The sequence below is a fragment of the Lutra lutra genome, chromosome 8, assembly GCF_902655055.1.
Source record: "Lutra lutra chromosome 8, mLutLut1.2, whole genome shotgun sequence".
NCBI classification, from domain to species: domain Eukaryota; kingdom Metazoa; phylum Chordata; class Mammalia; order Carnivora; family Mustelidae; genus Lutra; species Lutra lutra.
Window position 1 is genome coordinate 140,458,442 of NC_062285.1, and position 26,730 is coordinate 140,485,171.

At 56.0% G+C, this 26,730-nt stretch overlaps 1 protein-coding gene across 2 annotated transcripts in view; it reads right to left on the minus strand.

Annotated features, from left to right (window-relative positions):
* KIAA0930 (KIAA0930 ortholog) overlaps window positions 1–17,372 on the minus strand; it is a 35,247-nt gene extending 17,875 nt beyond the window's left edge. For both annotated transcript variants that reach the window (XR_007129343.1, XM_047740724.1), the window contains exon 1: window positions 16,980–17,372. Coding sequence is in view for 1 of the 2 variants with exons in the window: in XM_047740724.1 (XP_047596680.1) it covers window positions 16,980–17,193 (214 nt within the window). In the remaining variant the exon portion in view is untranslated. The remainder of the gene's footprint in view (window positions 1–16,979) is intronic.
* Window positions 17,373–26,730: the final 9,358 nt, after the last annotated feature.

Below are 26,730 nucleotides of genomic sequence, written 5' to 3' on the forward strand. Positions count from 1 at the left end.
TCCCTAAATGCTGCATAAATGGCTTAGCCCAGCTGCCCAGTTGGGAGGTGGCCCAGCGAGAGCCGTCTCCCGGGAGCCCGGGCTTCCTTCCATCAGCCACAGGCCCTGACTTAACGAAGATCTCCCGGAGAAGCCTTGGAAGCCCCCCTCGCTGGGCTCTCCGGGGCCCGGGGCAACGACTCCACGGTCACACCATGGGGAGCCGCGTGGGGCAGTGGGCCTGCCGCGGGCACTGAGAAGGTGTAATGGGAGAGAAGAGGAGAGGGTGTCCAGCCTGGGCCGACGGTCACCCCGCTGCCAGGGTACCTGCAAGTTAGGGGACCCAGTGCCAGGGAGCTCCGAACGCAACAAGGGGCTTGAAGACTCGCCGTCCACTGGGGGACAGAATCCTGAACGTCACGATTTCAGCACCGGCCTGACGAGCCCAGCGGGAAGACACTCCAACTCCAGCACAGCTTCCTCTAACACGAGGCCAAGAAGGCCCATCGTGAGGCGGGAGAGGGGTTCGAGGCAAAGAGCCGCCAGGACAAGGGCCAGAAGGGGGCCGTGGGCATCACCGCGGGGAGCAGGCCCGCAGACCACCTCCACGCCCCGACGCTCGAAGTCAGAAGCAGAAGAGAAGTCTCAGCGGTCAAGAGCCACCTTCCCGAACATTCCAAACTGCCCTCTAGTCCCAGAGAAGCGTCACTGGAATCAAAGGGAGCGTGAAACCCGGGGGAGGCAAGCCGCGGTTCCGTGACCGGTGTCTGGGACAGAGGAACTCCGACTACAGCGGGTGTTGAAGGGAAATGCCCACAGACCCTAAAAACGGGGAACATACCAAAAAGGAAATGTAACCAGTTAACAAAAATGCGGGAAAACACTAATCTCACGAGTAATCAAAAATTCGCCTGGGTGGCTCAGTGGGCTAAGCCTCTGCCTTCGGCTCAGGTCATGATCCCAGGGTCCTGGGATCCAGCCCCGCATTGGGCTCTCTGCTCAGCGGGGAGCCTGCTGCTCCCCCTGCTCATGTGCTCTCTCTCTCTCACTCTCTCTCTCAAATACATGAAACTTTTTTTAAAAAAGCAGAGCAGTGGTTGTCCCCACGCGTTCTGTTTCTCACGCTGATGGCTTCACGGGTACATACAGCCAGCAAACCTCATCCGAGTGGCCACGTGGACGCACTTTGTCTCACGTGAATCACACTCTGGTAACGCTGATAAGAAGTTGTAAGAGGCAAAGCCAGCAAGGGCGCTGCCCGGGGACACTCGTGCGCTGCTGAAGAACGAATACCCCCTCGCCTTTGTGAAAAGCAGATGGACGTTCTCCTACTCCTCCCAACTACTTTATGCAGGGAAATAAAAACACAAAATAACAGCCGTGTGCACAAACCTCTTCCCTACGATTATGCATGAGGCCCAGCAAGGGGAAAAGAAAATAGCATACTGTGCTGACCCTCGGTCTAGGGAGTTATGCTCCATCTGCTAAGCCAGATGTCCGTCCCTCTCGGAGAAGAGCACAGGTGCACCTGCGGCCACGGGGAACACCAGCAGCACACACCAGAGTGACCGGGGCTATGAACCCGATGGGGAATAGCTTCCCCTTCCTCCTGCTCTGACTCTCAGTATTGCTGAGTCCGAGGATACCTCCTCTTCCCATGAACGTACAACCTCTGATCAGTGTCCATGGGCTGATGAAAGAGGGAGGGAGGGGGACGGAGTGGGGACTCCTGTCTTGAGAGAGATGCTCCCAGTCCAAAGCAAGGGCGAGACTGGGTGAGAATTCAGGCTCCAAGCGGCACAGAGCAGCGACCGGATCTGCAGTCACACACACCTGAGGTCAGGTCCCGAGTCACCCCCACACTAGCTGGGCAGCCACTCCATGAGACCTCTCTGGATCTCAGTGACCCCATCCGTGAGATGGGTCTCACCTCCCACCCTCCCAGAATCCACGGTGAGGACCAGGTGAGAGGCCGACAGGAATACCCTTTGTCAAGTCCCATCCACGTGTGGGTTCGTGGGGACGCCCTGTACCACTGCTCTGCTTGTCTCTGTCCACGATGTGGCCTTTCCCCAGGCCTGCCCAGCAAGAGATGCCCTGGGTCACAAGCCCAGGCAGGTGCCACTCCAGCAGAGAGCTCCCTAACGGCCCCACCTCCCTCCATCCCTGTCTCCCCGCCATCCAGCCGCCACGGCAGGAGGTTTTCAGGGTCCCGATCCGGCGGACAGACCTGGGGCACAGGGCAGCCCCTTATGCTGAGTCGCTCACCTGGGCCACACCACGGACCCTCCACACCTGAGGGCCCAGCTTCCCTGCTGGCCTGGGGTCCTACAGCAGCATCATAACGGCCCCCTTCTCATGACTCATGGTCGTTCTGTTCTAGAGTAGCCATGGGATGAACAGTATCGCACCAGTGCTCCTGGGGGACTCAGGCAGCGGCTCCTGCGAAGCCTCTGGACACAACATTCCCGCCCATCGATCAGCACGCAGCCTTGCTTTACATGTGTTTGTTTTGGACCTGATGTAGCGTTTTGGGACTAAATGTAATTTAACGTAGCGGTGGTTTGTCAACACTGGACACAAGGCCAACAGCACTGTAACTTGTGCCTGAACAAACACGTGTTATTTAAAACATGTGATCTAAAAAAAAAAAAAAAAACCAGCAAAAAAAAAAAAAAAACCCCAAACAAACCATGTGATCTTTTCCATAAGGGCCGGTCACAGCCTTCTCATGCCTGGGGCAGACTCTAGCATTCTGCTCAGGGACCATTTTAAACAGCAAAATCATCAACACAGAGCACAAAATGCAAAATACAGGCACTAAAGTGTCCCTAAACAGACACTTGTGGAAAACATGACTGAAATGAGGCTGAGGGTCACCTCGTTTGACCTCAGCAGGGGGGAGCACGCCCACTGAGCTCCCCGAGTTTCTGCTTTGTGCATATCTGCAATTAATTGTGAAAGCGCCGTAAGTACTGAGTTGGGGGCTACAAATAAATTTTAGCAAGCACGTGAATTTGCAAACATGGAATCCATGAATAATGAGGACGGACTGTCCCAGAAATACTGGCATCCGTCAGCTCCAAAGGGCTACGAGGATCCAGCTGCCTCCCATGCCTTGGGCTAATTATTTTCCATTAACCAGACCTTTGAAAAATCATGAATTAGATTTTTGGGAGGCACTCCTTGAAACCACCCCAGCGCTCTTCAAGACCGTTCAGCCACACGGTTAAGCCAGCTGGAGTAACGCCCTCATTAGAACAGTTTCCAGGGCACCTGGGTGGCTCAGTCTGTTAGGCGTCTTACTCTGGAACTCAGCTCAGTCTTGAGCTCAGCATTGCTGACGAGCCCCATGGGGGCCTCCATGCTGGGAGCCTACTTTAAAACAAAACAAACAGTTTGCAGCCATTAAAAATGAGGACCATGCATTACAATAGAGAAAACTGTCCAAGAACTACTTCTAAAAAGGGTATGTTGGAGTAGCACGCCAAGAGATGTTTTTGAGAGGGAAATTCCACCAGATCCTCAAGAAACAACAGCTCCAATGCTACTCACACATTTTTAGAGCCTAAGAAATTTGCACATTCTTTTAAACAAGGAGGCATAATGTTGATCCCAAAAATAGAGCATGCACACAAACACACACACACACATACACACAAGGGAAGTACAGGCTAATCTCACACATGGAAAGAAACATAAAAATCTTAAATACAATATTAAAAAGAACCAAGCAATCCACTAAAAGTGTATCCCATTTCCAAGCCAGATTTAATTTAGGAATACAAAAAATGGTCCAATATCATGAAATGTATTCATATATTCACTATATATTTACAGATTAAAAGAAAAATAATATACGATCATCTCTATGATGCTGAGAAAACTCCAGTAAAATTCAATACTCCTTCTTGATTTAAAAAAAAAAATTCTCCATAAAATGAGAATTAAGGGTATTTCCTTAAGCATGATCTATAGCTCAAGTAGAAAAGGAAACAAGTTAAATATTACCACAATTCACTATGATTAACATTGTTCTAAAGGTACTAGACATGTTGTGTTGCAGTTAGACAATGAAGACGTTAATAACAGATTTTGTGATGATAAGGTAAAATTAACATTTCTTACAGACGACATTGTACCTGACCTGGAAGATGCAAAAAAGTCAATTGAAAACAACAGAAGTCGGGGCGCCTGAGTGGCTCAGTGGGTTAAAGCCGCTGCCTTCGGCTCAGGTCATGATCTCAGGGTCCTGGGATCGAGCCCCGCATCGGGCTCTCTGCTCGGCAGGGAGCCTGCTTCCCTCTCTCTCTCTCTCTCTGCCTGCCTCTCTGTCTACTTGTGATCTCTCTCTGTCAAATAAATAAATAAAAAATCTTTAAAAAAAAAAAAAAAAAAAAAAAAAACAACAGAAGTCATACGCACAAAGTCACCAGTACATCCAGAAGCCAACAGCTTTGAGATACACCACCATTCCAGTTAGAAAGTATAATGGGAAGAATTACTCCATTCAGAATTTTTAAAAAAGAAAAAAAAAAAAACGACTTGAATGATTGAAGGCTTGTGAGTTCTTGGGTAGGGATATTCAAATCACTGAAGGAGAAACTCCACTAATTTGTTAATTTAACATGAGCCAATAGAAAATGCCGAGAGTGTTTCAGAATAAGTGGGAAGAACCAGGACAATTCAGAAAGAACGAGGTGGGGACAGGGTTCATATCACTGTTAAAAACCCACGGCAGAGAGCTAGGGCCTCCTGTCACCCCTTGGTGTTGCAGACCTAAAGCCCCTAAACTGTGGGATGTGTCTGCCTCGTGCAGAAGGCTGGCTTGCAGGAGAAACCAGCCAGCGGGAAGAACAGGGACCTGTAACCCAAAGGATCCTAGCAAACAAAACACCGAGTCCCACCCGACACTAAAAATACAAACCGAAAAACAGCCCTTGGCCCTACAGCGCCAACCAGAAGCCGACTCCAACAGAAACTTCTCCATCATTTTCCTGGACAGATTTGGTAATGTACACATTGCTTAATTTCTACCATTCCCCACCCCCCGCAGAACGGTGACTTCATAACTGTACCATTTCATTGATTCTATCTTCAGACAAACCTGGAAGCCAACCACCTCCCACAAACCACCCTTCTGCCCAGAGCCCAGCCACCAGCTCACGCCTGCCTCACTGGCACAGCTTTCTAACTGGTCCTCACGCCTCCTGTCAGCTCCTGTCGCTTCCCGGCTCAGAATCCCCCTCGCGTCCCGCCCACCCTTTACTCAAGTGTGTCTACCTTCTCCGCAAGTCCTTCCCAAACCACCCCCAAACCACCCGCTTTAAAATCGCCAACCCCACCCCGAGCGTTCCCGATCCCACTTCCCGCACCTGTCACTACACAACGTCGTCTGCGTTTTACCTGTTTATTTTGTTGGCTTTCAGCCTTTTCTTAGGACAGAAGCCAACATGCTTTTTTCTGCAAAGGTCCAGGCGGAAAATATTTTAGGTTCCGTCTCAACTACAACATCACCCCGGGCAATGCGTAAAGAAATGAGCATGGCTAGGTTCCAACCCGTTTATTTACAAAAACAGGCAGCGGCACAACTGGCCCAGCGCCATGGTTTGCCAACACCTCCGCTCCTAGGACTGGGCTGCGTTTTCACAGAGGTGCCCCGTGAAGGTCTGACTGCGTTTGCGCTTTGGTCATTTGGTTCACTGCTGCATACTCAGGTCCTAGAATAGTGTCTGGCCCAGAGGAAGCAATAAATTTTGGCCAACGGAACAAGTAAGTGACAGGAACTCCGTGACTGGTGAAGCCAGGACAGTACTGCGCATGAACACACCGATCCGTGGCCGAGCACAGAAAGTACCGAAACAGGACACGCGCTGTGATTTCGTGCGCATCAAGGTCGCCCTTCAAACCCGCAGGATGAAGACGACGGGCCTCCGGCCACGGGCCTTGGGACAACGGGCTAGCAAGGGGAAAAGAATAAGCCTGGGGCCCTGCTCATGCCAACACAAATTTTAAAAGATCAAAACGTTTAATGTTAAAAGTAAAATCATAGAAAGAAAAAAAAATGGTGGGAGAACTTTTTTTATTCTCTCAAGAGACGAAAAAGCCTTTCTAAGTAGAACACCAAGGCTTTCAAGGAAAAGATTCATCGAACAACATAAAAATAAAAATTGTCTACGGGGAAAAAGCCCCACACACGTCATAAAAGAAAACAATGCACCAGAAAAACTACTGGAACTCTGATCTTGTGTCTAATTTCCCTAATAAATAATAAGCTTCATGTAACGCATATAAAATAAGACAGAATAGGGGCGCCTGGGGTGGCTCAGTGGGTTAAAGCCTCTGCCTTCGGCTCAGGTTATGATCCCAGGGTCCTGGGATGGAGGCCTGCATCGGGCTCCCTGCTCAGCTTCATACAGTGAGAGGAATATTCTTTGAAAACCACCAAATTCTACTTTTCACCTCGCAGGTTTGTAAAAATCAGAACACCTGACCACATTCCCAGGGGGAAGGGAACGGCGAGAAACAGGACTTCAAGTCCGGCTGATGAAAATCCCCACGGAGATGGCAGGCACTGAAGACCCGAACCTGCTCACGCCTTCCAGCCGGCAAGTCCACCCCCTCGGGTTTTTTCCAAATTATGTAATTATGACAGTGGTGTTTGCAAAATACTGCAACGGTCCTCTAAGATCTCTGGGATAGAGGAAGTGGGACGAGGGAGCACAGAACCTCGAGGAAGAGATTCTCACTACTAAGGCGAACAGCTGGCCGTGACCGAGTGAGGACTGGGGGCGGGGGGAGTGCAGACACGAAGCCGTGTGGGCGCTGGGCTCCCTCCAGGCTCCGGCAGTCCCAACAGGGGCCAGCGAGCCCCGAACCCGTGGAGGCCTGTTTCCCACTTGTAAAAGGGCAGTGAGAAGGGAATCCACCTCCCCACGCTGCGGGGAGTTTGCGGGAGGGGACATGTGAGGCCTCCTGCAGGGTGGGCCCTGGGCAGGCGCCCAGGTTAACGAGCATCGCTCACGCCACTGCCACCTGTGTCAGCCTCCCGAGAGGCCACAGAGAAAGGAGACTGTCATCGCGAACCTCCTCACACCCTTTGGATTTTTTTTTTTTTAAGATTTTATTTATTTATTTGACAGAGAGAGATCACAAGTAGATGGAGAGGCAGGCAGAGAGAGAGAGGGAAGCAGGATCTCCGCTGAGCAGAGAGCCCGATGCGGGACTCGATCCCAGGACCCTGAGATCATGACCCGAGCCGAAGGCAGCGGCTTAACCCACTGAGCCACCCAGGCGCCCAACACCCTTTGGATTTGATGCCCTTGTGGCACGTTTACCTACTCAGAAAGTCTCAAAAATATATTATTCTTCTCCCAAATTATTTTAATAACAGTGCAGTTACTTGGAAAAATGCATAGGCTAGAAAGTTTAAAAAACAGAAACAAAAAAGCAGGCCACCAAAGTGCACAGAAACGCCTCAGTGAAAGGAACCGTGAGACGGAGGGAGTCAAGCAAATGCCCTCGGGGGTCAGGGTTCAGAGCCCTGGAATTGCCCTTCCTGTTGTCCAAACACTACAGAGATGCCCATGAACTTAAATGCCACTGAAGGCTGTGCCGGGTGCTGTGCTCAATGCTTACGTTCCCCGAGTCCACACTCGGAAGCGGGTTTTATTCACCAGTGAGGTCACGGGCACTGCACCCCTCCCCACCCCCATCCACACCTGGTCCAGTCTGGAGCCAACACTGACCGAGGGCTACTCTCCGAGGCCGGGTGCTGGGAGCTGGGTTGGGGGCGGCTGCAGCCCCCCGGAGCTTCGGGGGAGGCCTGATGTATCACAGTGTGTGTGGCCCGCCATGTCCCGAGTCTACACGAGTCAGAAGCACTAGGGAGGCTCCCCACCTGAGGGGTCACACCGAAGTGGGCGGAGCCAGGGGGCAGGGCCACCTGGTGTGGCCGGGCTAGGGGTCTGGCGGGGAGCAGTGGAGTTGGGGTCTCTCTGCTGTGGGGAGGAGCCCCCGAGGGCACGCCTGGCTCGGCAGCAGCCTCTTCTCCGCCTGGCCCCTCCCAAAGGCAGGGGTGGGGGTCAAGTGGCCTCTCTGGGGCGAGTCCAAGGCAGCCCTCAGCCCCCAGACGCTCCCCCGCACCCCTGCAGCGGCCGGATGATGAATAGGGCCTCTGTGGTCCCCTCAATAGGCCTTTCACCGACTCGTGCCTCTCAGTGCTCCTCGAAGGCTCGAGCCCTCCCTCGGGGCACAAGAGACAAAGCCGCTGCTAGGGCGCCCTGCCTGCGGGGCCGAGGCAGTCAGAGGGAGAAGTGTGGGTCAGACGGGTCCCCAAGGCCCGGCCAGGGCTCTGCTCCGGCCTCAGGGAAGCAGGGCTCTCGGGGCAGCAAGGGAGCCGGGTCAGGAGAAGCCCAACAACCCTGCCCACTTCCCTGTCTTCTTGAAGTCCGGGCTCCTTCTCCAGGTGAGCCGGGCTGTCCGGACAGCCCCCCAGTCTGCGGCGTGGTCCCCCCACCCTTCTTCCCAGACCAAACGCCGGTGTATCCACAGCCCGCCACGGCCCGCCACTCCCCTCGCTGACAGGTCTCCACCCTGACCGTGCCCATCTCCCCCATGTGTCAACCCAGCTGTCACCTCCCCCCGCCCAAGCCCCTGATGCCTCCCACCTCATGCTACCTAGCCTCTTTCCACCCTCCGCGACACCCTGTGGGGTGAAGTCTCCATCTTCATTCAGCTGATGAGGAAATGGAGGCTCCCGGCTTGAGTCACCTGTCTGATATCACCCTGCAAGTCTCTTGTCTTCCCAGCCTCCGCCTCCGCGTGGCTTCCCAATCCCTGAGTGCCCAGCTCTGCCCCGCCAAGCCAGGCCTCCCTGCTGGCAGCGGGACCAGCACCTGCACAGAGCAGGGTCCCCAACAGCGGGTGGGCAAGGGCTAAACACGTAACTGGGAGGGTGACAACCACCGCCAGCTCACAGCACCCCCAGAAGCTCTGAAACTCACCCAAAGCCTCCACCGTCAAGGGCTTTCCTCCTCCCTCTGTTGCATTTCCAGCCCTCAGGTCATGGCCGGGATCACCCTAATAGCTGACTTCCTGGGAGAGGAGAGCAAGAGCCTGACTCAGGTCACCCAGAAGGACAACAATGGCACCTAGGCAAGGCGCCCCATCCCAGACAGGAGCTGTGAGCTGTGACCTCCCGGCTCGCCCCACCCCCGCCCCGCCACCTAGGCTTGAGATCACTTGGTCACTGGCCGGGCCCCTGCAGAGCGTTCCTCCTCCAGTGGCCTGAGCTCTTTCCCCCGAGACGGGGGTCTCTCTGCTACGCAGCTTCCCCCTCAGAAGGGCCCACTCCCACATACGTCTCCACCACCTGATCCCCCTCTCCCCTCCCTGCTTCATGGTGGAGACGGGTGGTGGGCGGTGGGGCTCCTGCGATGGTCCACACCAGGGTGAGGCCGCTCGGGGAGGAGGTGCCAAATGCCTCTCCTTGGGGAGACGGACGCATCTGAGGGTGACACTGCATAGGCCACAGCTTCGCATCCCAGAGGACTGGGCCCCAAACCCACACTGATTGCTCTAGGACCGTGAACACTGTGTCCCGGTGGCTCTGGGCCTCGCCAGTTCCATCTGCCAACGGGGCGAACACAGCCTCTGCTCAGCGCCGCCACAAGGACAATGCTGGGCGCGCCCCCGCCTGCGGGGGCTGCTCTGGCTCCCGCCCTCTTCCGGAGCCCACGGGCCTCCCCAAGCCTCCCCAGGGAGGCTGCCGGCCTGAGAGGACCGCAACCCTGTACCCTGCGGCCTGGAACGAAGCCACAGCTCAGGAGTCCCACCATGGGGGCGCCACTCCCCTCCACCCAGGGTCAGGAGGAATCCCGAGTCACCCCAGGAGGCTCTGTCCCCCTAGGCGGGGAGCTCGGAGGCTGCGTAGGCTACAGCCCAAAGGGGAGGCCACAGCTTGGCCACAGCTTGTGGGATGACAGGGTTCTCGTTCCCCTTGTGCGGGGTGGGATTCGGGGTTCTTCCTGTTTCTGCCTCTTCCCGTTTCACTTCTGTCAGCTTGAGCCAAAGCACCCGAGTGGCAGGGACCTCCCTGAGACGTGGTGTCATTGGCCCTGCCTGTCACAGGTGGCTGGGACTCACGCGACACACCTCAGGCTGAGAACGGGGTTGCAGGTAAATCTGCCTTCCCTCACTTTATGTAAGAGGACAGTGAGGGCCAGAGGGAAGGGCCTTGCTCAAGGTCACCCTCAAAGGCCCCCTGGATTTGGCCCCGGGCCCTGTCACCTGTCTCTGGCAGCCTCCGTGATACTCTCTGATGCTCTAGGTCTGCAGACTGGCCTCTGCCCTAGGGGGGAGGCAGAACAGCCATCGTGTTCGCATCCTACCCTCCAGGAGAACAGAGGCCCAGAGAGCAGCAGTGATCTCCCCGAAGCAGCACAGCACTGGGGGAAAATTAAACTGGAACGTTCTCTGCAGTCCTCCCCACTCTGTCTCTGCCAGGGAGGCCCTCTGTGAGGAATGCCTACTCAAGGGACACCCCCCAAGAAACGGTCACCTCTTCACCGCACAGGTACTCGTCCTCCGACCCCGACCACACCTGCTCCCTGCAGGCCTGTCTGCTTCCCCTTCTCCCTCCGCTCCTCCCCCACCCCCTCATTCCCTCTCTCTCAGATACATAAATCTGAAAAAAGAAAAAAAAAAAAAGAAAAAATAAACAGTAACCACAACTCCACCTACAAGAGAAAAAACGAAAATCGAAGCCCCCTCTTTCTACTTCTGTCAACAGACATCCTTCGGCTAGTCACTGGTCAGTCACTGGTCAGGAACAGACACTCAAGCTAGCTGGGTGCTTGCGCCACGTCACGTCAGAGGATTTCCTTTTATTTATTTTGAAGATTTATTTATTTATTTGTCAGAAAGACACAGAGAGAGAGCACAAGCAGGGGGAGCGGCAGGCAGAGGGAGAAGTCGGCTTCCCACTGAGCAGGGAGCCCGATGCGGGGCTCAATCCCAGGACCCCGGGATCACGACCTGAGCTGAAGGCAGACTCTTAACAGACGGAGGCACCCACGTGTCCCAAGATTCCCTTTTTAAGAGGAGGGGGTCCCCCTCAAACGTAACTGTGGCTTCTGGGGCCCTGGGTTGTGCAAAGGCTCCACCCCAAGCTGGGTTTTCCCTGACTTTAGCCCCTAACCCTGGTCGATGTCTCGGACCCCCTATTTGCAGGTCCAACAGCAACATCCCGGCCCCCATCTGTGGCCAATGGGACCTGGGAAGGATGTGCTTGAGGACACACCCCTGCCTTGCCCCTGACTGGCCTCCAGCAGTGCCCCCGGCAGGGGCTGGGGAATGGGAGGAGGGTCAAATCAGGCATTCATTCCAGCCCTTGGGACACACCGGTGTCAGGGTCCTCTCTGAGCCCCGCCCCACTGTCTGTGACGGCCCAGGGTTAGGCTGGTGGACTTCCACTTCAAGTCTGGACAACATGGAAAATGTTTTAGGAATTTTAAGTCAGAAACCATGACTAAGAAACTACACAGAGAACAACGAAGAATTCTTTATAAAAAGGCTTTAAAAATATCGGAAAGCAAGCCTTTGCAAAGTTAATAGTTGGCTCTGGGTGATTGCAACTGTGAGTGATTTTTTTCCCATTTTCTTAAATTTTCCAGTTTCTATAATGTGCATGGAACTTTTTTTTCATTAGGAAAACATTTGTTTGGGGATTCCAAGGCTGTTTTCTCACAAGGATCCCGCGTGGGGCTCCCCCTCCGCGGCCTTGGGTTCTGCCGCTGTCCCAGAGCCCGCCCAGCCCGGTGAAGTGAAGGAGGCAAGCATCAGGAAGGCCACCAGCCGTGGCAAGGAGGGGACACAGCAGGGGCAGAGTGGCCCTCGCCTGCAGGCCCAGGGGTGCCAGACAATTCAGCCACTCTGGTCTGGCACAGACACCCCTGTAGCCGGGACCCTAGGGCTCTTTAAAGTGGGAGGTCCAAAGTCCTCGGAGCTCCCGAGTCTCTGCCTGGGGAGAGGACCGCCCCAAAGCCTCCAGAGGCTGCTCCAGCCCCAGACACAGCCCGAGGCCGGAACCCACAGGCCTTAAAAATAGGCCCAGGAACCGAAAGAGGCACTGCCACCACTCCAAACGGTCACACTTCCTCCCCAGAGCATGGGCCCAGGACCAGCCTGGCCTGCCTTAGCTGGGCTGGAGGGCCCAGGACCCCAGGGAACCCCAGGAAACTGTCCGCAGGGAGTGCACAGCAGGCTGCCCCACAGAGCACACATTCAACCCCAAGTTCACGCCGGGGCACAGGGCCAGGTGCTTCACGTCCCTCCTAATGACAAGGGCAACAGCAAGGATATGGTCTGACCCTGCGCCAATTCTCAGCCGCTCCACACGCTCGTCCATGAAGCTGTCACTTCTCATACAAGTCCCACAACCCTACAGACTCTGCCATCTCCGCTTTGCGGGTCACAGGCCCCCAGTCTTCCCTTCCAGTCACATCACCCACCAAAATCTCCCGCCCCTCACCAAAGTCCAGCTGCACTGACCCTGGCAGAAGGGTGACGGGCTGGGCCAAGGCTGTACAGTCCCTTTCCCGATTCTCAGACTCGCACCAGGTGTCTGGCATATGTGGGTGTTTAGCTGGGGCGGAGGCTCATCGGAAGGCAATGTCCCCCTTAGTGCCTTCTGGCTCATCCTGTGAACTCCCTGCAAGACAGCTCTTGGCCTCTGACACGTCCCACACAGACCCCAGTCCTGCCACCTCCCTGCGACATGACCTTGGGTGAGTCAGTTTGCTTTCTGAAGCTGCTTTTCTCATCTGCAAATAGGGGAACTAACAGACTGCCAGGGCTGCCAGGCGCCTGGCGCACAGTGGGTGTGCCGGGTCCCAGGCAGGCCACCCCACAAGCCAACAGCCACCACACTCCCCGAGGCCCGGCCAAGGGCTCAGCCACTGCTGCAGCCCCAGCTCCCACAGAACTTCCTTTGCAGCCGGCTGGCCTCTCCTCCTCAGCACAGGCAGGCCCTGGCCCACCGCAGCCCCTCTCAAAGGCCACACCTCGCACCATCCCCCCATCAGCCATGGGGACTCCCTCCTCCGTGCCTCCGGAGGGAACCTCTCATCCTTCGACTTGGGCCCTTTCTCAACCCACCTGTGCCTGGGAGCAGTGCACACCCGTGATGACCAGGCTACCAGCACCCCGAGGGCAGGTGTGGGCGGGGTCCCCCTCTGCTAAGAGCTTAGGTTTAGACAGATTCAGCCCCTTCCCAGCCACGTGACTAGGGACACGTTACTACACCTCTAAACCTGCCTTTGCTCATCAGGACAAAGAGAAGGGTACAACAATACCTACCTTATAGGACTGTTTCAAGAATAAAAGGAAACCTTGAACATGAAACTCTCCTTTGGCCCCACAGAGAGAGAATGCCCTCAGCCACCTAGAAGGGGGCCAGAGGCCAGGCAAACAGCAGTTCTACAAAGTGCATGGCCTAGGCAGGGCCTGAAGACAAGCAGCATGAGGGGGCCTCACCCCTCCCAGCCCTGCCTGTCCTTGGTGGACACCAGGTCAAGTCCACGGGGCTTTGTCGAACATCACTGGCGCGCCACCCCTGCTGAAAGGGAGCCTTCCTGCCCAGCGTGCTGGAGCTGATGTCCCAGGCCCATGAGAGAGCCCAAGCCCCAGAGGAAGGATCAGGCTATGTCCACTTTTGGTCCAGATGTCTGCATCGCCCAGCATCTGGGCATTGGACCTCCTGACTCTTCCCAGCTCAGAGAACCCGGAGCCCCACAGAAGCTCGCTCAGCCAGACAGCTTGGTTCATCCGTTCTCTGGAATCCCAAGCAGTTTCCTGTATATAAACCACCCCCAGTCCTGCTCGGAGCAGCTGCTTCCAGCAGGATCTTTGCTTCGGCTGTCACTGTGCACCTGGCTTCTCTCCCCTACTCAGCTGTGGCCTCCCACAAGGCAGGGTCAGGCCTGATCCCCCCACCCGGCACTCACAAGATGCTTCCAGCACAGAAGGAAAGCTACTGAAGGAAAGATGCAACCATCATGTTGGCATCCACAAGGTGCCTTTCATCATGACAGCCGAGCGACAATCCCTGTGTGGGGGCACCAGTCGCACTTTCCCATCTTAGAGGCTGTGACTCAGAAGTGACAACAGTGTGTCTGGGGTCGAGCATTGCCACCAGAGGCTCCCTGACACCTTTGAAACCACCTCAGGGAACATGGCATGCTTCTGAATGACCACAGCTTTAATGACACAGCAACTACGGCCTGGGTGGTTTAAATTCCTACATCTAACAGGTTGTCACAGCTGTAAAGGGAAGAAAGGGGGAAGTGGTCCACGGGCCGTGTCCAAGTCCTGGGTTCCCGTCTGGGTGCACAGGCCAACCACCGGGTCTTAACTCTACTTTGGCAATAGGTCACTGTTAAGCTTGGCCCTCTCTGAGCCTCCCCTCTCTCATCTGATAAATGAAAGATGGTCAAAGTGAGCCCTGCTAAGAGGCCAAGATTCCACGTTCTATACGTTCATCCTTAATTTACAAGCCCAGAGAGTCTCTCATTTGCCGCTAAACGTTTCCTGGGCACCTGCTCTACTGGGCCATGCCCTCGAGGGGCTCACTTGCGGGGGAAACAGTCACACAGACTCTCACAAAGCCACAACAGGCCTGATCAACCCACAGACATGCACCCGGTATGCAGAGCCCCGGCGGCGGGACAGGACGTGGAGGAAGGGTTCCCAGAGAGTGGCAGCACTGGAGTGGGCGCTTAAAGGGACACCTGTAGGTGTGTGTGGCGCATGTGAGAAGGGGTGGCTGCCCAGGAAGAGAAAACAGCAGGCCTAAAACATAGGGCATCCGAGCACTGCAGACTGAGTTCGGGGGAATATGGGACGGGCGGGGATGGGAGGATGGGGGCAAGACAGGAGACCCTGTGTGGGAAGGAGGCCTGGGTGCCAGGACAGGAGACCTGAGGCAATTCTCCTCCCCAGAGGCAGCATAGCAGGCTCCGGGGGCCTAGTTGGAGGCATCGGGCGGGGGGGCAGGCTCTGGGGTCAAACTGGCCAAGGGTCAATGCCCACCATGCCGCTTCCTCGCTGACCATCTCTACGCAAGTCTCTCCCCTCTCTGAACCTCTGGATTCTCTGTGGCATGGAGAGGATATTCCTATCTGGCAAAGTCAGAATCAAACTGAGCACACACAATGTCCTTGCACATAGTAAGCACTCCGTAAACGCAAGTGCTAAAATTAATTACTACTGTCCTTAAGGAATGGCCCTGTGGGCTCCTTGCGACAGGGCCTGACAGGGGAGAGACAAGGTGCTCAGTGGGCGAGGACGGTGGGAGCGGTAGGAGAGTGCTGACACGAAGTGGGGAGGGGCTTCGTGGAGCTTCCAGGCCAGCAGGGCGGAGGGGCCTGCAGCAGATGGTCCCGCAGACCCCTCCCATCGCAGACAGCCTGTGCCAGGTGGCAGGTGCGCCACTTGGCGCACGGCCCAGCACACAGTAGGTGCTCAGTGAACGTTTGCTCAATGAACAAACAAGGATCCTTCAATATCTGCGCAAAATGAAGACATGACACCTTTTCAGAAGACACCTGAGAAACCCATCTCCTGGTCCATCCTTACTTGGTAGGCACCCCCAATGCCCCGCCCGCCCGCCACTCCCACCCCTGCCTACAGGAAAGGTCGTTCTTGGGGCAGGCTGGGCTGAGGGGATAGGTCTCATGCTAAGGGAAGCCCGCCTCCTACAAAAAAGGAGGACTGGAAGTTATTTCCTCTTCTCACTCACTTCCAGGGCGTGGCCTGCTGAGGGGCCTGGAACCCTAGGGCAGTGGAGACCCCGCTGCTGTGTGACCTCAGAGGGGTTATGTTGGCTCTCTGGGACTCCCTGATGGTGAACGACGAGGGGACAGGTAGAATCTCCAAAGCTGACATTCCCTGCTTCACAACGCTGTCACCCACCCCCGCCCCTCCCCAGAAATCCCCAGCTCCGACTGGGGGTGGGGGTGGGGTGGGGGTGGCTGACAATGTGGAGTGAAATCCTTTCCGCATGAAGAAGGGAGGGGTCTTTCCACGGAGAAAATGAAAAGCCCACCCTACAGGGGAGGGGGCTTCTCAGCTTCAGTCTGGGCAGGATCCACCCCGAGCGATGACCTCACACCCAGCCAGGCAGGGAGACCCCACCCACACCTAACAGTCCCAGGCTCTTCCAAACAATACCAGGCACCCCCACCCAACCCCACAGCAGACATATGACCTAGGGCCTCAACTGAGCAGGGTCACACCCAGAGAGGTAGCAGGTCCTGCTCTCTGTGCTAAGTGGGTGGCTTTAGGGGGCCAAGGCCCAACAGGTCCCCACTTGGAGCTGATGGGGAGCAGGGGAAGCAGTGCGGAGAGGTGCAGGAGACAAAGGCTTCAGGAAGCTGGGGATGGTGGCCACGACACACTTGCAGGGAGGTGTGCCTGGACCCCACTGGGCCCTGCCCCCACCCCCCGTGCTGGTCTCCTGGTCTCCCCAGATCCCACGCCCACACTCCCTGCAGTGGAACTGAAGCCCCGGGGAGGGCTTCCCAGGGAAGGGAGGGACCTGCCACAACCACGGCGAGGAACAGACAGAGGGAGACACCGAGAGACCCGGGAAAGGGGAAGAGACCCAGGAACATGAGAGTGCGGAGTCGCTCTTGGGACCGAAATCAGAGACCAACACACAGGGACGCAGGAAAAACCTATACGTGGGGAGCTGGGGGCGCACGGAGGAGGCCAGGATACGCAGGGACAGAGACAGACAGAGACACACACACGCACAGAGACACGCAGAGACGGAAGCACACAGAGACCGACACGGAGACGCACGCAGAGACGGAAACACAGAGAGACGGAGACGCACGCAGAGACCGAGACGCGCACAGAGACGGAGACACACGCAGAGACGGAGACCCGCGGAGGCGCGCACTGCCCCGGCGCCGGCAGCCCCGGCCCGCCCCACTCACCGAGGCCGCAGACCTCACGGCGCAGGCTGAGGCGGCCGCGCTCCTCGGCTATGGCGCGCAGCATGCGCTGCAGCGAGCGCTCCTCGGCCTCGGCGCCGCCCGCAGGCTCGGGGGAGGCGGTGGCAGCGGCGGGGAGGGCGGGCGGCCCGGCGCGGAGCCCCGCGGGCGCGGGCGCCGAGGTGCAGGCCCGGCCCGGCGGCCGCGCAGAGGCCATGCCGGGCCCCGGCTCATCGCCCGCGCCGCGCGCGCCGGGGCCCCCGGCGCGCCCCGCCGCCCCCGACCCGGCGCCGCCCGCCGCGAGCACCAGTGAAGCCACAATCCGCCTTTGTGCGCGTCGCCGCCGCCGCCGTCGCTGTAGCCGCTGCCGCTGCCGCCCGGCTGCCGAGCCCACGGAAACGGGCGCAGCTCCGCGCCGCCGCGGCCGCCCGCGCGCCTCCAGGCCACCGCCCGCCCCGCCCCGGCCCGCCCCGCCCCGCCCCGGCCCCCCAGGCCCCGCCCCGGCCTCGCGGGCCCCGCCCCTCCCGCCTACCTTCTGCTTTGCTGGGCCCCGCCCCGCCCTCGCCACCGCCCGGCGGCGTCCCGACTCACCCCCGGACCGCCCCGCCGCGCCCCCGGCTCGGGCCCCGCCCCCCGACGCTAATCACCTCCCGCCGGCTCCCGACCGACGAGGCCCCGCCCCGGGCCCGGCCTCTGAGGCCCAGAGCCCGGCGGGCGGGGTCTCTTCCCCACCCCCACCAAACCTGGCCGCTCTGGCCCCGCCTTCCTCGACACCAGCCACGCTCTTCCTCCAACCGCCGTGGGGAGCCCGCCTCGACCTCCCACGCGGTGCCTCCTGATCTTCCCTGGCCTTGGTCCCTGCGCCCACCTCCTCCAGGCGCTACCCGCTCGGTGGTCCCCGAGACCAGCCCCCGCCCCCAAACATTGTGCTGCGGTTTGCCCGCCCTCTCTGCGCTCCTCTCACCCGCGCCTGTCCCCTGCGAGAATAGTTTGTCACCTGCTCCCCACGCTGCCACTCTCCTCCCGGTCCAGTTGCGGAGGAAGATCCTCGGCAGAACCCAGGGAGAGCTCACCCGTCCCCATAAAGTCAGAAGGAGTCTGATGCAAAGCCCCGTGTCCCGTACGCAGTCCTTCGCCAGGTCCCAGGCAGGGCGCTGAGAAGGGCTCTGAGCCTGTTGCTGACTAGGTAGAGGGGCATGGAGGAGTAGGGACGTACGAGGTCAGCTGGGCGTGTGATCCTGCTGAAGGCCAAGGTCCAGCCAGGTATCCATCGTGTGCCGGCCTCTGCTGATGGGGAAGACCCTGGCAAGAAGCCGCCAGAGGCCTTCCCAGGACCCACGCCTGCCAGCTCACTTCTGGAGCAGCTGGAAATGGACAGTCCACGCTGGGGACGGGGGTCTCAACTCTGATCCACAGGAGCAGGTCCTCACCCTCCAGTATCCCTGATGTGAACTGCGAGGGTCTTATAGGCAGATTTTTTTCAAGAAATACAGTATAGTACTGTAAATGTATTTTCCTTATGATTTTCTCTTTTTTAAGATTTTATTTATTAGACAGAGCATGAGCAGCGGGAGGGGCAGAGGGAGAGGGACAGACGACTCCCAGCTCAGCAGGGAGCCCCAGGACCCTGGGATTGTGACCGGAGCTGAAGGCAGACACCTAACCGAGTCACCCAGGCGCCCCAAGCTTACGTTATTGTAAGAAGACAGTACATGATAGATACGCAAACATGTACAGTACACACACAAACCAACACAAAATATGTACTTATCAACTGTGTTACCAGTGAGACTACTAGTCAAGGGAAGACTATGGGTAGTTAAGGTTTGGGGGCGTCAAAAGTTACATGAGGGGTTTCGGCTGTGTCGGGGATGGCATCCCTCCAGCCCCGCCAGGCTCAAGGGTCAGTTGTGCTCTTCTCCTCCGTTCTTGTAAACGTTCCCTGATTTCCCTCAGGTCCCAGTGTCATCTCCTCAAGTGGCCTTTTCCGACCATCTACCTGAACCCCCTGCCCTCCCTCTCCTTCCTGCTTTATTTCCCCGTCCAGCATGGCCCTCACGTCCTCAGACATCACGCCACACGCCTGGCAGGCTGTGTATCACCCAATTCCTCGCAGCTCACGGCTGTGTTCCTGATGCCTAACATGTTGCTGGGCACATGGTGGACCCCTTGTAAAGGAGCGTGGGATGAGTGGACAAAGAATGGGTTACAGGCCTGATAAGAAGCAAGAAAGCCTCTTGGACAAGGCAGTAAGGAGCCCTGGGACCGTGGGGCCAGCGAAAAGCCTAGAGGAGGAAATGGGTGGTCTGGACCCTGATCCAGGCCTCCCTGCTGGTGTGGTGCCTTTAGGCTTGTGTCCCCAGCTGTACAATGAGGTCACCGGACTGAGGGCTGTGGCTTCCAGCTCTGAGTCTGGACAATGGGGCTTTGGGTTGCAGGAACGGGAATGAGACGTGCTGGGGGCTCACAGGCGGGCAAACCCAATGGCCATATCCCTGTCTGTCTCCCCAAACTCCTCAAAAACCCCTGCCTGGCCTCCCCTTTGTTCATGCTGTTCCCTGTGCCTGAAATCCTCTCTTCCCCAGTAGGCTCGCCTTGGAGGCCTGCTGTTGCTGGGAAGCCGTTCTGGTTAGGCTTGGCCAATGCACTTGTGTTCTCTTCTGCTTCATAAACTACACACACACACACACACACACACACAAACACACACACACACACACACACGGCCGCCTCCCTGGACTCCGTGCCACAAGACCGGCACGGGGTCAACTCCTGCTATTCTCCCTGGGTCTAGAATGGCACAGGTGGCAGAAAAATGTTTGTCGAACAAAAAAAATGGCTATCACTTTGGTTCTCTGCTTTTTGCTTCAATAATACTCCTGGTAATTGTCCACATAGGGAACTTTTACAAAAGATTTATCTACTTATTTTAGAGAGAAATAGGGTGCAGGGAGAGGGGCAGAGGGACAGGGAGAGACAGAGCATCCTAGAACAGACTCTCCACTAAGCACAGAGACTTGGGGCTCTGTCCCAGGACCCCGAGATTGTGACCGGAGCCGAAATCAAGAGTCAGACTCGTAAACAACTGAGCCACCCAGGCGCCCCCATAAGGAACTTTTTAATGTCAGCAAATGTTTAGTGCACATTTGCATGAGCCTGGCCCATAGAGCGTATTCTGTTTCTTTCTTTCTTTTTTTTTTTAAAGATTTTATTTATTTATTTGATAGATAGAGATCACAAGCAGGCAGAGAGGCAGGCAGAGAGAGAGAGAGGAGGAAGCCGGCTCCCTGCTGAGCAGAGAGCCCAATGTGGGGCTCGATCCCAGGACCCTGGGATCATGACCTGGGCCGAAGGCAGAGGCTTTAACCCACTGAGCCACCCAGGCGCCCCGCGTATTCTGTTTCTTGATCTGCGTGTGGATACCTAGTGAGTGTACAAAAATCAAGCTGTAAGTTTGTGACTTATCTACTTTTCTGTATATAAACATTCAGAATATAAAGTAGAATTAAAAACAAAAGATTTAGGGCCGCCTGGGGGGCTCAGTGGGTTAAAGCCTCTGCCTTCGGCTCAGGTCATGATCCCAGGGTCCTGGGATGCAGCCCCGCATTGAGCTCTCTGCTCGGTGAGGAGCCTGCTTCCCTTCCTCTCTCTCGGTGGGTCTCTCTGCCTACTTGTGATCTTTGTCTGTCAAATAAATAAATAAAATCTTTAATAAATAAATAAATAAATAAAAGATTTAAAATCCCTGATAAAAATTTGGTTTAGCCATATTTCCTATGACAACGAAAAAGTTCTTTTCTGCAAATAAATGAATTGCACGTTTAGAGAGACTACTTTGGGGGGGTGTGTAGGCAGAATAATGCTCCCCAAAGATGTCCAACCCTAAATCCTGGAGTCTGTGTGTATATGTTACACAGCAAAATGGACTTTGCGGATGGCATTAAGGGCATGGGCTTTGAGAGGGACTGATTCTCCTGGATTATCCACGAGGCTCAGTCTAATCACATAGATGCTTAAAATTGGAGGTTTCCTGGCTACAGTCAGAAAGAGATGTGACAGAAGGAAAATCAGATAAGCACATGGTGGCTAGCCTCGAAGGTGGAGGAAGGGGCGACAAGGCAAGGAATGCAGGAAGCTTCCAGATGCTGGAAAAGGTCAGGAAATAGATCCTCCCCCTAGAGCCTCCAGAAGGGAACACAGCCCTGCCTGTGCCTTAATTTTAGTCCAAAGTGAGAGCTCCGTTGTACTTCTACGGAACTGTAAGGTAATACGTTTATGTGGGTTTAGGGAACTTATGTTGTTAGTCATGGTGGCAATAGAGAGAGCCCCTGGCCACCAACCTTCTCTTCTCCAAGCTTCTGTTGACCATCTGTGCAATGGTGCACGGGTCCGGGGTGAGAGCTGAGACAGTCCCTCCTGCCCTTAGTGTTCTGTGAATCTGAAACTGGACTCCGATGGTTCATCTTTTCTCCTTAAGAAGAGAAAAGACGGTTCTCCGGGGCCAAGGGGTCAGCACAGCCCACCTTGGGTGAATGAGCACAGGAATGGCAAAGGGCAAGTTCACGGGCTCTTGGATCGCTCCAGAGAATCTGTTAAAACACTCCTCACGGTCATGTGAGTTTCCCCGCCTGACTTCTCCCGCCTTATGACTCGCGGTTCTCCTTTGCCACAGTCCCTGGTCCTCAGCCTTTTGCTGCTCTGGAAAATGAAACCCAACCACTCCCAGATGGAGATCTCCTGCAACACTGGGTCTTTTCTCGGCTCTTCTCACCTGCCACGGAGGTCGGGGCACCCCCCGAAAGATCCACCGCCTCCCTCCTCTCCTCCTCCAGCCCTCTTTCCGCCATGTGCCCATCACACACGAAATATTTTCTCATCCTCACTGTTGTCAGAAATGCCGCCTTTAGCACTCTACTTTTTTAAAATAGATCCCTGCTAAAATTCCCCTGGAGGGGATAACCTTAAAGCTATTTTAGGCACCCGCACAGTAGCGAGAAGAAAGGACTCAGAGATTTTGAAAGAGTATGTGCCTGATGGGGCTGGGGGTGGGGGAGCGGGCTCACGTTTCTCGAGGAACTGCTTTATGCTGGAAGCTTCCTGAACATGGACAAGTATAGTCCTGAGCCCTGGAAGGCAGCTAGTGTCTTTGTGGGTTAGGTCAGACAAGGGTAACCTAGAAAGGCTGAGTAATGCTCATAGTCACGCAGCATGTGAGACCCAGAGTCAGGATTCGAACCCTCAAGATGCAGGAAGGAGGAGACAGCCTGGCACACACCCTTTGGCATCAACTCATCCCTTTTCTACTATTAAGTCAGAAGGCCCCCCCCGGAGAAGGAACACGGGATGATGAGCTTTGAAGGGAGAAGACCGGCTTCGTGGAACCGCAAGGCCATGGGGTGTTTGCTGGGAAGTACAATTGTATAATTGTGGGCTGCCCGGGGATGAGGGCATGGTCTGTGCTAAGTGTGGGCAGGGACGAAATAGGGAAAAAATTTCACCATCAGGAGGGAGACCTGGGACCAACACAGTTTGAACTTTGTCTAGTCCCTTCTGCTCCAGAGCCCTGGGCTTCCCATCTGTCAGTGAGGAGGCTGAGCTAGATGTCCCCTTGGGCCTTTCCAGCCCCGACATACGGAAGGACAGTGGGGTAAGCTGGGACAGAGAGTGAGAGAGCCTGCCCTTCCGGTTTCCCCGGTTTCCTGCTGGCAGAGCTCCTGCCGAGAACCTGTTTCCCCCCCGTGCGTGATCACACAGCCTTCTCCCGCCTGGGCCAGTAGACACTATATTAACAAACAATTTTGTGCACGACTGTGAAACCCAAAAATAAAATGGCAAAATTAAAATTAAGGGATGCTTCGTTAAATGCCTATAAGATATAACATCGTATCATCTTTATTTCGTAAAAGATTTTATTTATGTATTTATTAGAGAGAGAGAGAGTACAGAGACAATCAGACTCCCCACTCAGAGCAGAGCACAAGCTGGGACTCGATCTCACAACCTCCAGATCACGACCTGAAGCTGAGATCAAGAGTTAGTCGCTCAAGGGACGCTTAGGTGGCTCAGTTGGTTGGACGACTGCCTTCGGCTCAGGTCATGATCCCGGAGTCCCGGGATCGAGTCCTGCATCGGGCTCCCAGCTCCATGGGGAGTCTGCTTCTCCCTCTGACCTTCTCCTCGCTCATGCTCTCTCTCACTGTCTCTCTCTCAAATAAATAAATAAAAAATCTTAAAAAAAGATTAAAAAAAAAAAGAGTTAGTCGCTCAACTGACTGAGTCCCCCACGCACCCCTCATCTTTATGTTTGATTTGATATTTATAAAAGTTTCACTGCGTTAGAGAACTCTTTGTGGGTTAGGTTTTTCTCAGGTCACAAGGACTCTGAGAACACCGGGGAGTTGGTGGGAAATCCGAAATTAAAGATAGTGATATATTTTGTCTTACTTAGCAAACATGGATGCAGGACCCCCTGCGGGCTGGGCACAGTTTTCTGACTTCACAAATGCTGGCACTGAATTCTGTGACTTGGGGACATTGTCATCCCTCTTCCGCAGATGAGCCCGCTGGGGCCCAGAGACGTTAGGTGACTCGTCCACAGTCCTCCAAGGCAGAATCCGGTGGCCAAGTAAATTCAAGAGCAAAATTATAAAAATTCTTGCAGATTTTTTTTTTCTTGGGGAAAAAGCACATTTGATAAAATAACATTCATGTTTGAGATGATGTAGGCACAGAGACTCCAAAAGCAAGAGTGCCTCAGGCCACCAAAGGCCTGAAAAATGACTCTGTCCCCCGAGGCCCAGCATAAGGCCTGCACCAGGAAGGCGATGCTCAGAGGTACTGGAGGGGGGGGCTCGGTGGGTGAAGCATCTGCCTTCAGATCAGGCCATGATCCTGGGGGCCCGCATTGAGCCCCACATCAAGCTCCCGGCTCAGGGGAGAGTCTGCTTCTCCCTCTCCCTCTACTTCTCCCCCCGTTCATGCTCTCTCTCTGCTCTCTTTCTCTCTTCAATAAATAAAATCTTTAAAAAAAGAAGAAAGAACGCTGACTGCTCGCTGTCCGCTGTGGGGATGGGGGGCAGCGGAGAATGGACATGGCACTTCGTAAACACCCGGCCCTGGGCTGAAATCATTGTATCAGCTTGTTTTATCCGCACAGTAGCTGGACGCTTGTACTGACAGCGTCCCCGTTTTATTGGACAGTAAACTGAGGCTCGGAGACGCCGAGTGGCGCGTCATATGGCCAGGGCTCAGCACAGCTGGGCTTTGAGCCCATCTGCCTGGAGAAGAAGGCAGTGACTGCACGGGTACGGGGGTCTCCCTTCGGTCGTGTGGGTGTATGTATTAGCACCTACTTTGTGACGGCTCATTGCTGAGTGTCTAGAACCCGCCGCTGTCCTTTCCTGACGGAGGCATTGGAAGCAGTGGTGGACCCTCGAGCTATGGGAGCCACCCCGAGGCGCTGGGTATGGGGCTTCATAAGTGAGACGAGGGTGGGCGTGTTTGTTCCTGGCACGTGCCCTAGCGAAAGACCACATGCTGGGGGGCTTACAGCAGAAAGTTATTCTCTCACGGTTCTAAAAGCCAGAAATAGGAAATCGAGGTGTTGGCAGGGCTGAGATCCCTCCAGAGGCTCTAGAGGGGGGCCCTTCCTGCCTCTCCGGCTCCTGGCAGCTCCAGCAGCTCTTTGGCTCCCGGCCACGTCCCAGTCTCTCCCTCTGTTGTCACATGTGCTCTCCCCTCTCTGTCAACGCGGCTCCCATCCCCCACTACCTCTCTCATATAAGGACACTTGACGGTGGCCTTGGATGTTCTCATCTCAAAAGCCTTAACTTAATTATATCTGCAAAGCTATTTTCCAAGTAAGGTCGCTCACCTTCACAGGTCCCAGGTAGACATGTCTGGGGGCGGGGGGGCGGGGGAGGGGGTCCTGCTACCTTTGCACGCGCAGCACGCATTCCATCTTCTGATCGTGGGTCTGGATATTTCTTCTGGGACATACTTGGCCCCCATTTCAGTCCACCTGGGGTGAGCAGTCTGAGCCAGGGCTGGCCTGTCCCAGCAGAGCATCTCTCCAGCACGGTGACTGGTCCAGGGCTGGTCCAGCCGGAGCTGTCTGGGACTCTGGTTGTCTTTGTGGGGGGCGGGGGTGGTGTTATGAGGGCAGGGGCTTGCAGCCACTCTGATAGCAAGAGGGGAGAGCACAGAGAAGAGAGCAGGGCTGAGATTTGGAAAGTGAGGTCCAGGCTTTCATGTCCAGGGGCCCACACACTGCCCTTCCTGCTAAAGCCAGCTCACAGTGGGTTTTGTCCCTTGCTCATGACTGGAACAGAAGTACACTAGGAACAAGCCCTCACTTAACATGGGATGAATTTTGGTGTCACTCTTGCCATCAGGGTCCTCTTAGCCAGAGATGGAAAGGAGGGGCAGGCAGTGAGCTGGGAGCACGTGATAGGGACTGAGGAGGCCTCCGGCCCAAACTGCTCATTGCACAGATGGGGGACTGAGGCCCAGAGTGGTGGGACCTCCCTGAGGTCCCTGCTGCCTAGAACGTCCCCTGGCCCTCAGACCCCGACCTGGCTTGCCCTGCCCTGCCCCATCTGTCCTGCTTCTGCTGCCTCAGTTTACTAAGGTTTTCTTCCTTCTTGGCGAGGCTGTTCTGCTGACAAAGTGTGCTCACTCGTGCCTCGCGTGGGACGAACTCCTGCTCTTCATCCTGGGGTCTGTGGAGAGCATTCGGGAAGGCTGTGAATTTCGGTGGGAAAAACATCACATCTTTATTTTCGCTCACTTCTGGCTCAAACTGAGCACCTCATTCATTATGATCGCAGGTTACAGACCACAGAAATGTCACCGACCACGGTAGGATCTGCAGCTTTGTCAGCGATGGGCACAGGGTCTGGGGTGGGGGACTTGCCCTCCCAGAGCCGCCCCAAGAGCCCAGAGAGCCCCATGGCCTCCAAGAGGGGACGTGATCTCAGATTTGAGTGTGTAAGGATGACCGCAGAGCTCTGGAGTCAGGGAGGCCCGTGAGGGGAATGAGGCTGCTGCCTGGGGTGAGGGGAAGGGACAGGAGTCCTGGGCTGGGGGAGTCGCTGCAGGAATGGGGAGGGAGAACCAGGCCAAAGGCAGTGAGAAGGTCATGGTGGGAGGCCTTGGGGACCCATATGACGGGCAGCCTGAACCCCACTGCCCTCACCCCACCCTGAGGCCTCTCTCCTCCCTAGCTTTTGGGACACCCCCACCCCCCCGACTTCCCGGACCAGCTCCTGTAGACATTCAGAGTCTGGTCCTCCGGGCTCTGTCCTGGGTGCGCCTCCTGACTCCAGCCCACCAGCCTCCATCGCATGCGGGCAACTGCCCTTGGGTGCCGCACCTTGCCCTGGGCCCAGCCGACTGCACAAGTTCACCCAGACGCCCGAGACTCCGCCAGCTGCCCACCTCATCCTCCCGCAGGCTCTGCACGTCCGCCGCTCGGGCCAGAAATCCAGGAGGCTTTGCTGCTGTCCCTTGACCTCGTTCTCATCTCTAACCCATCCGGTGATTTCTCTTCCCAGCTCATTCGAGTCCCTCTGCTTCACACCGTTCCCCACTGTCACTGCCCTGACCCACGCTGCCGGCTCTTCCACCTCAACTCTGCTGACACGTATCTGTTTTTTGTTGCTGTGTGACAAGCCAACACACACTTGGTGGCTCGACGTCTTGAGGTGGCTGTAAGCCAGAGGGGCAGACCCAGCACCAGTGGGTTCGTGCTCAG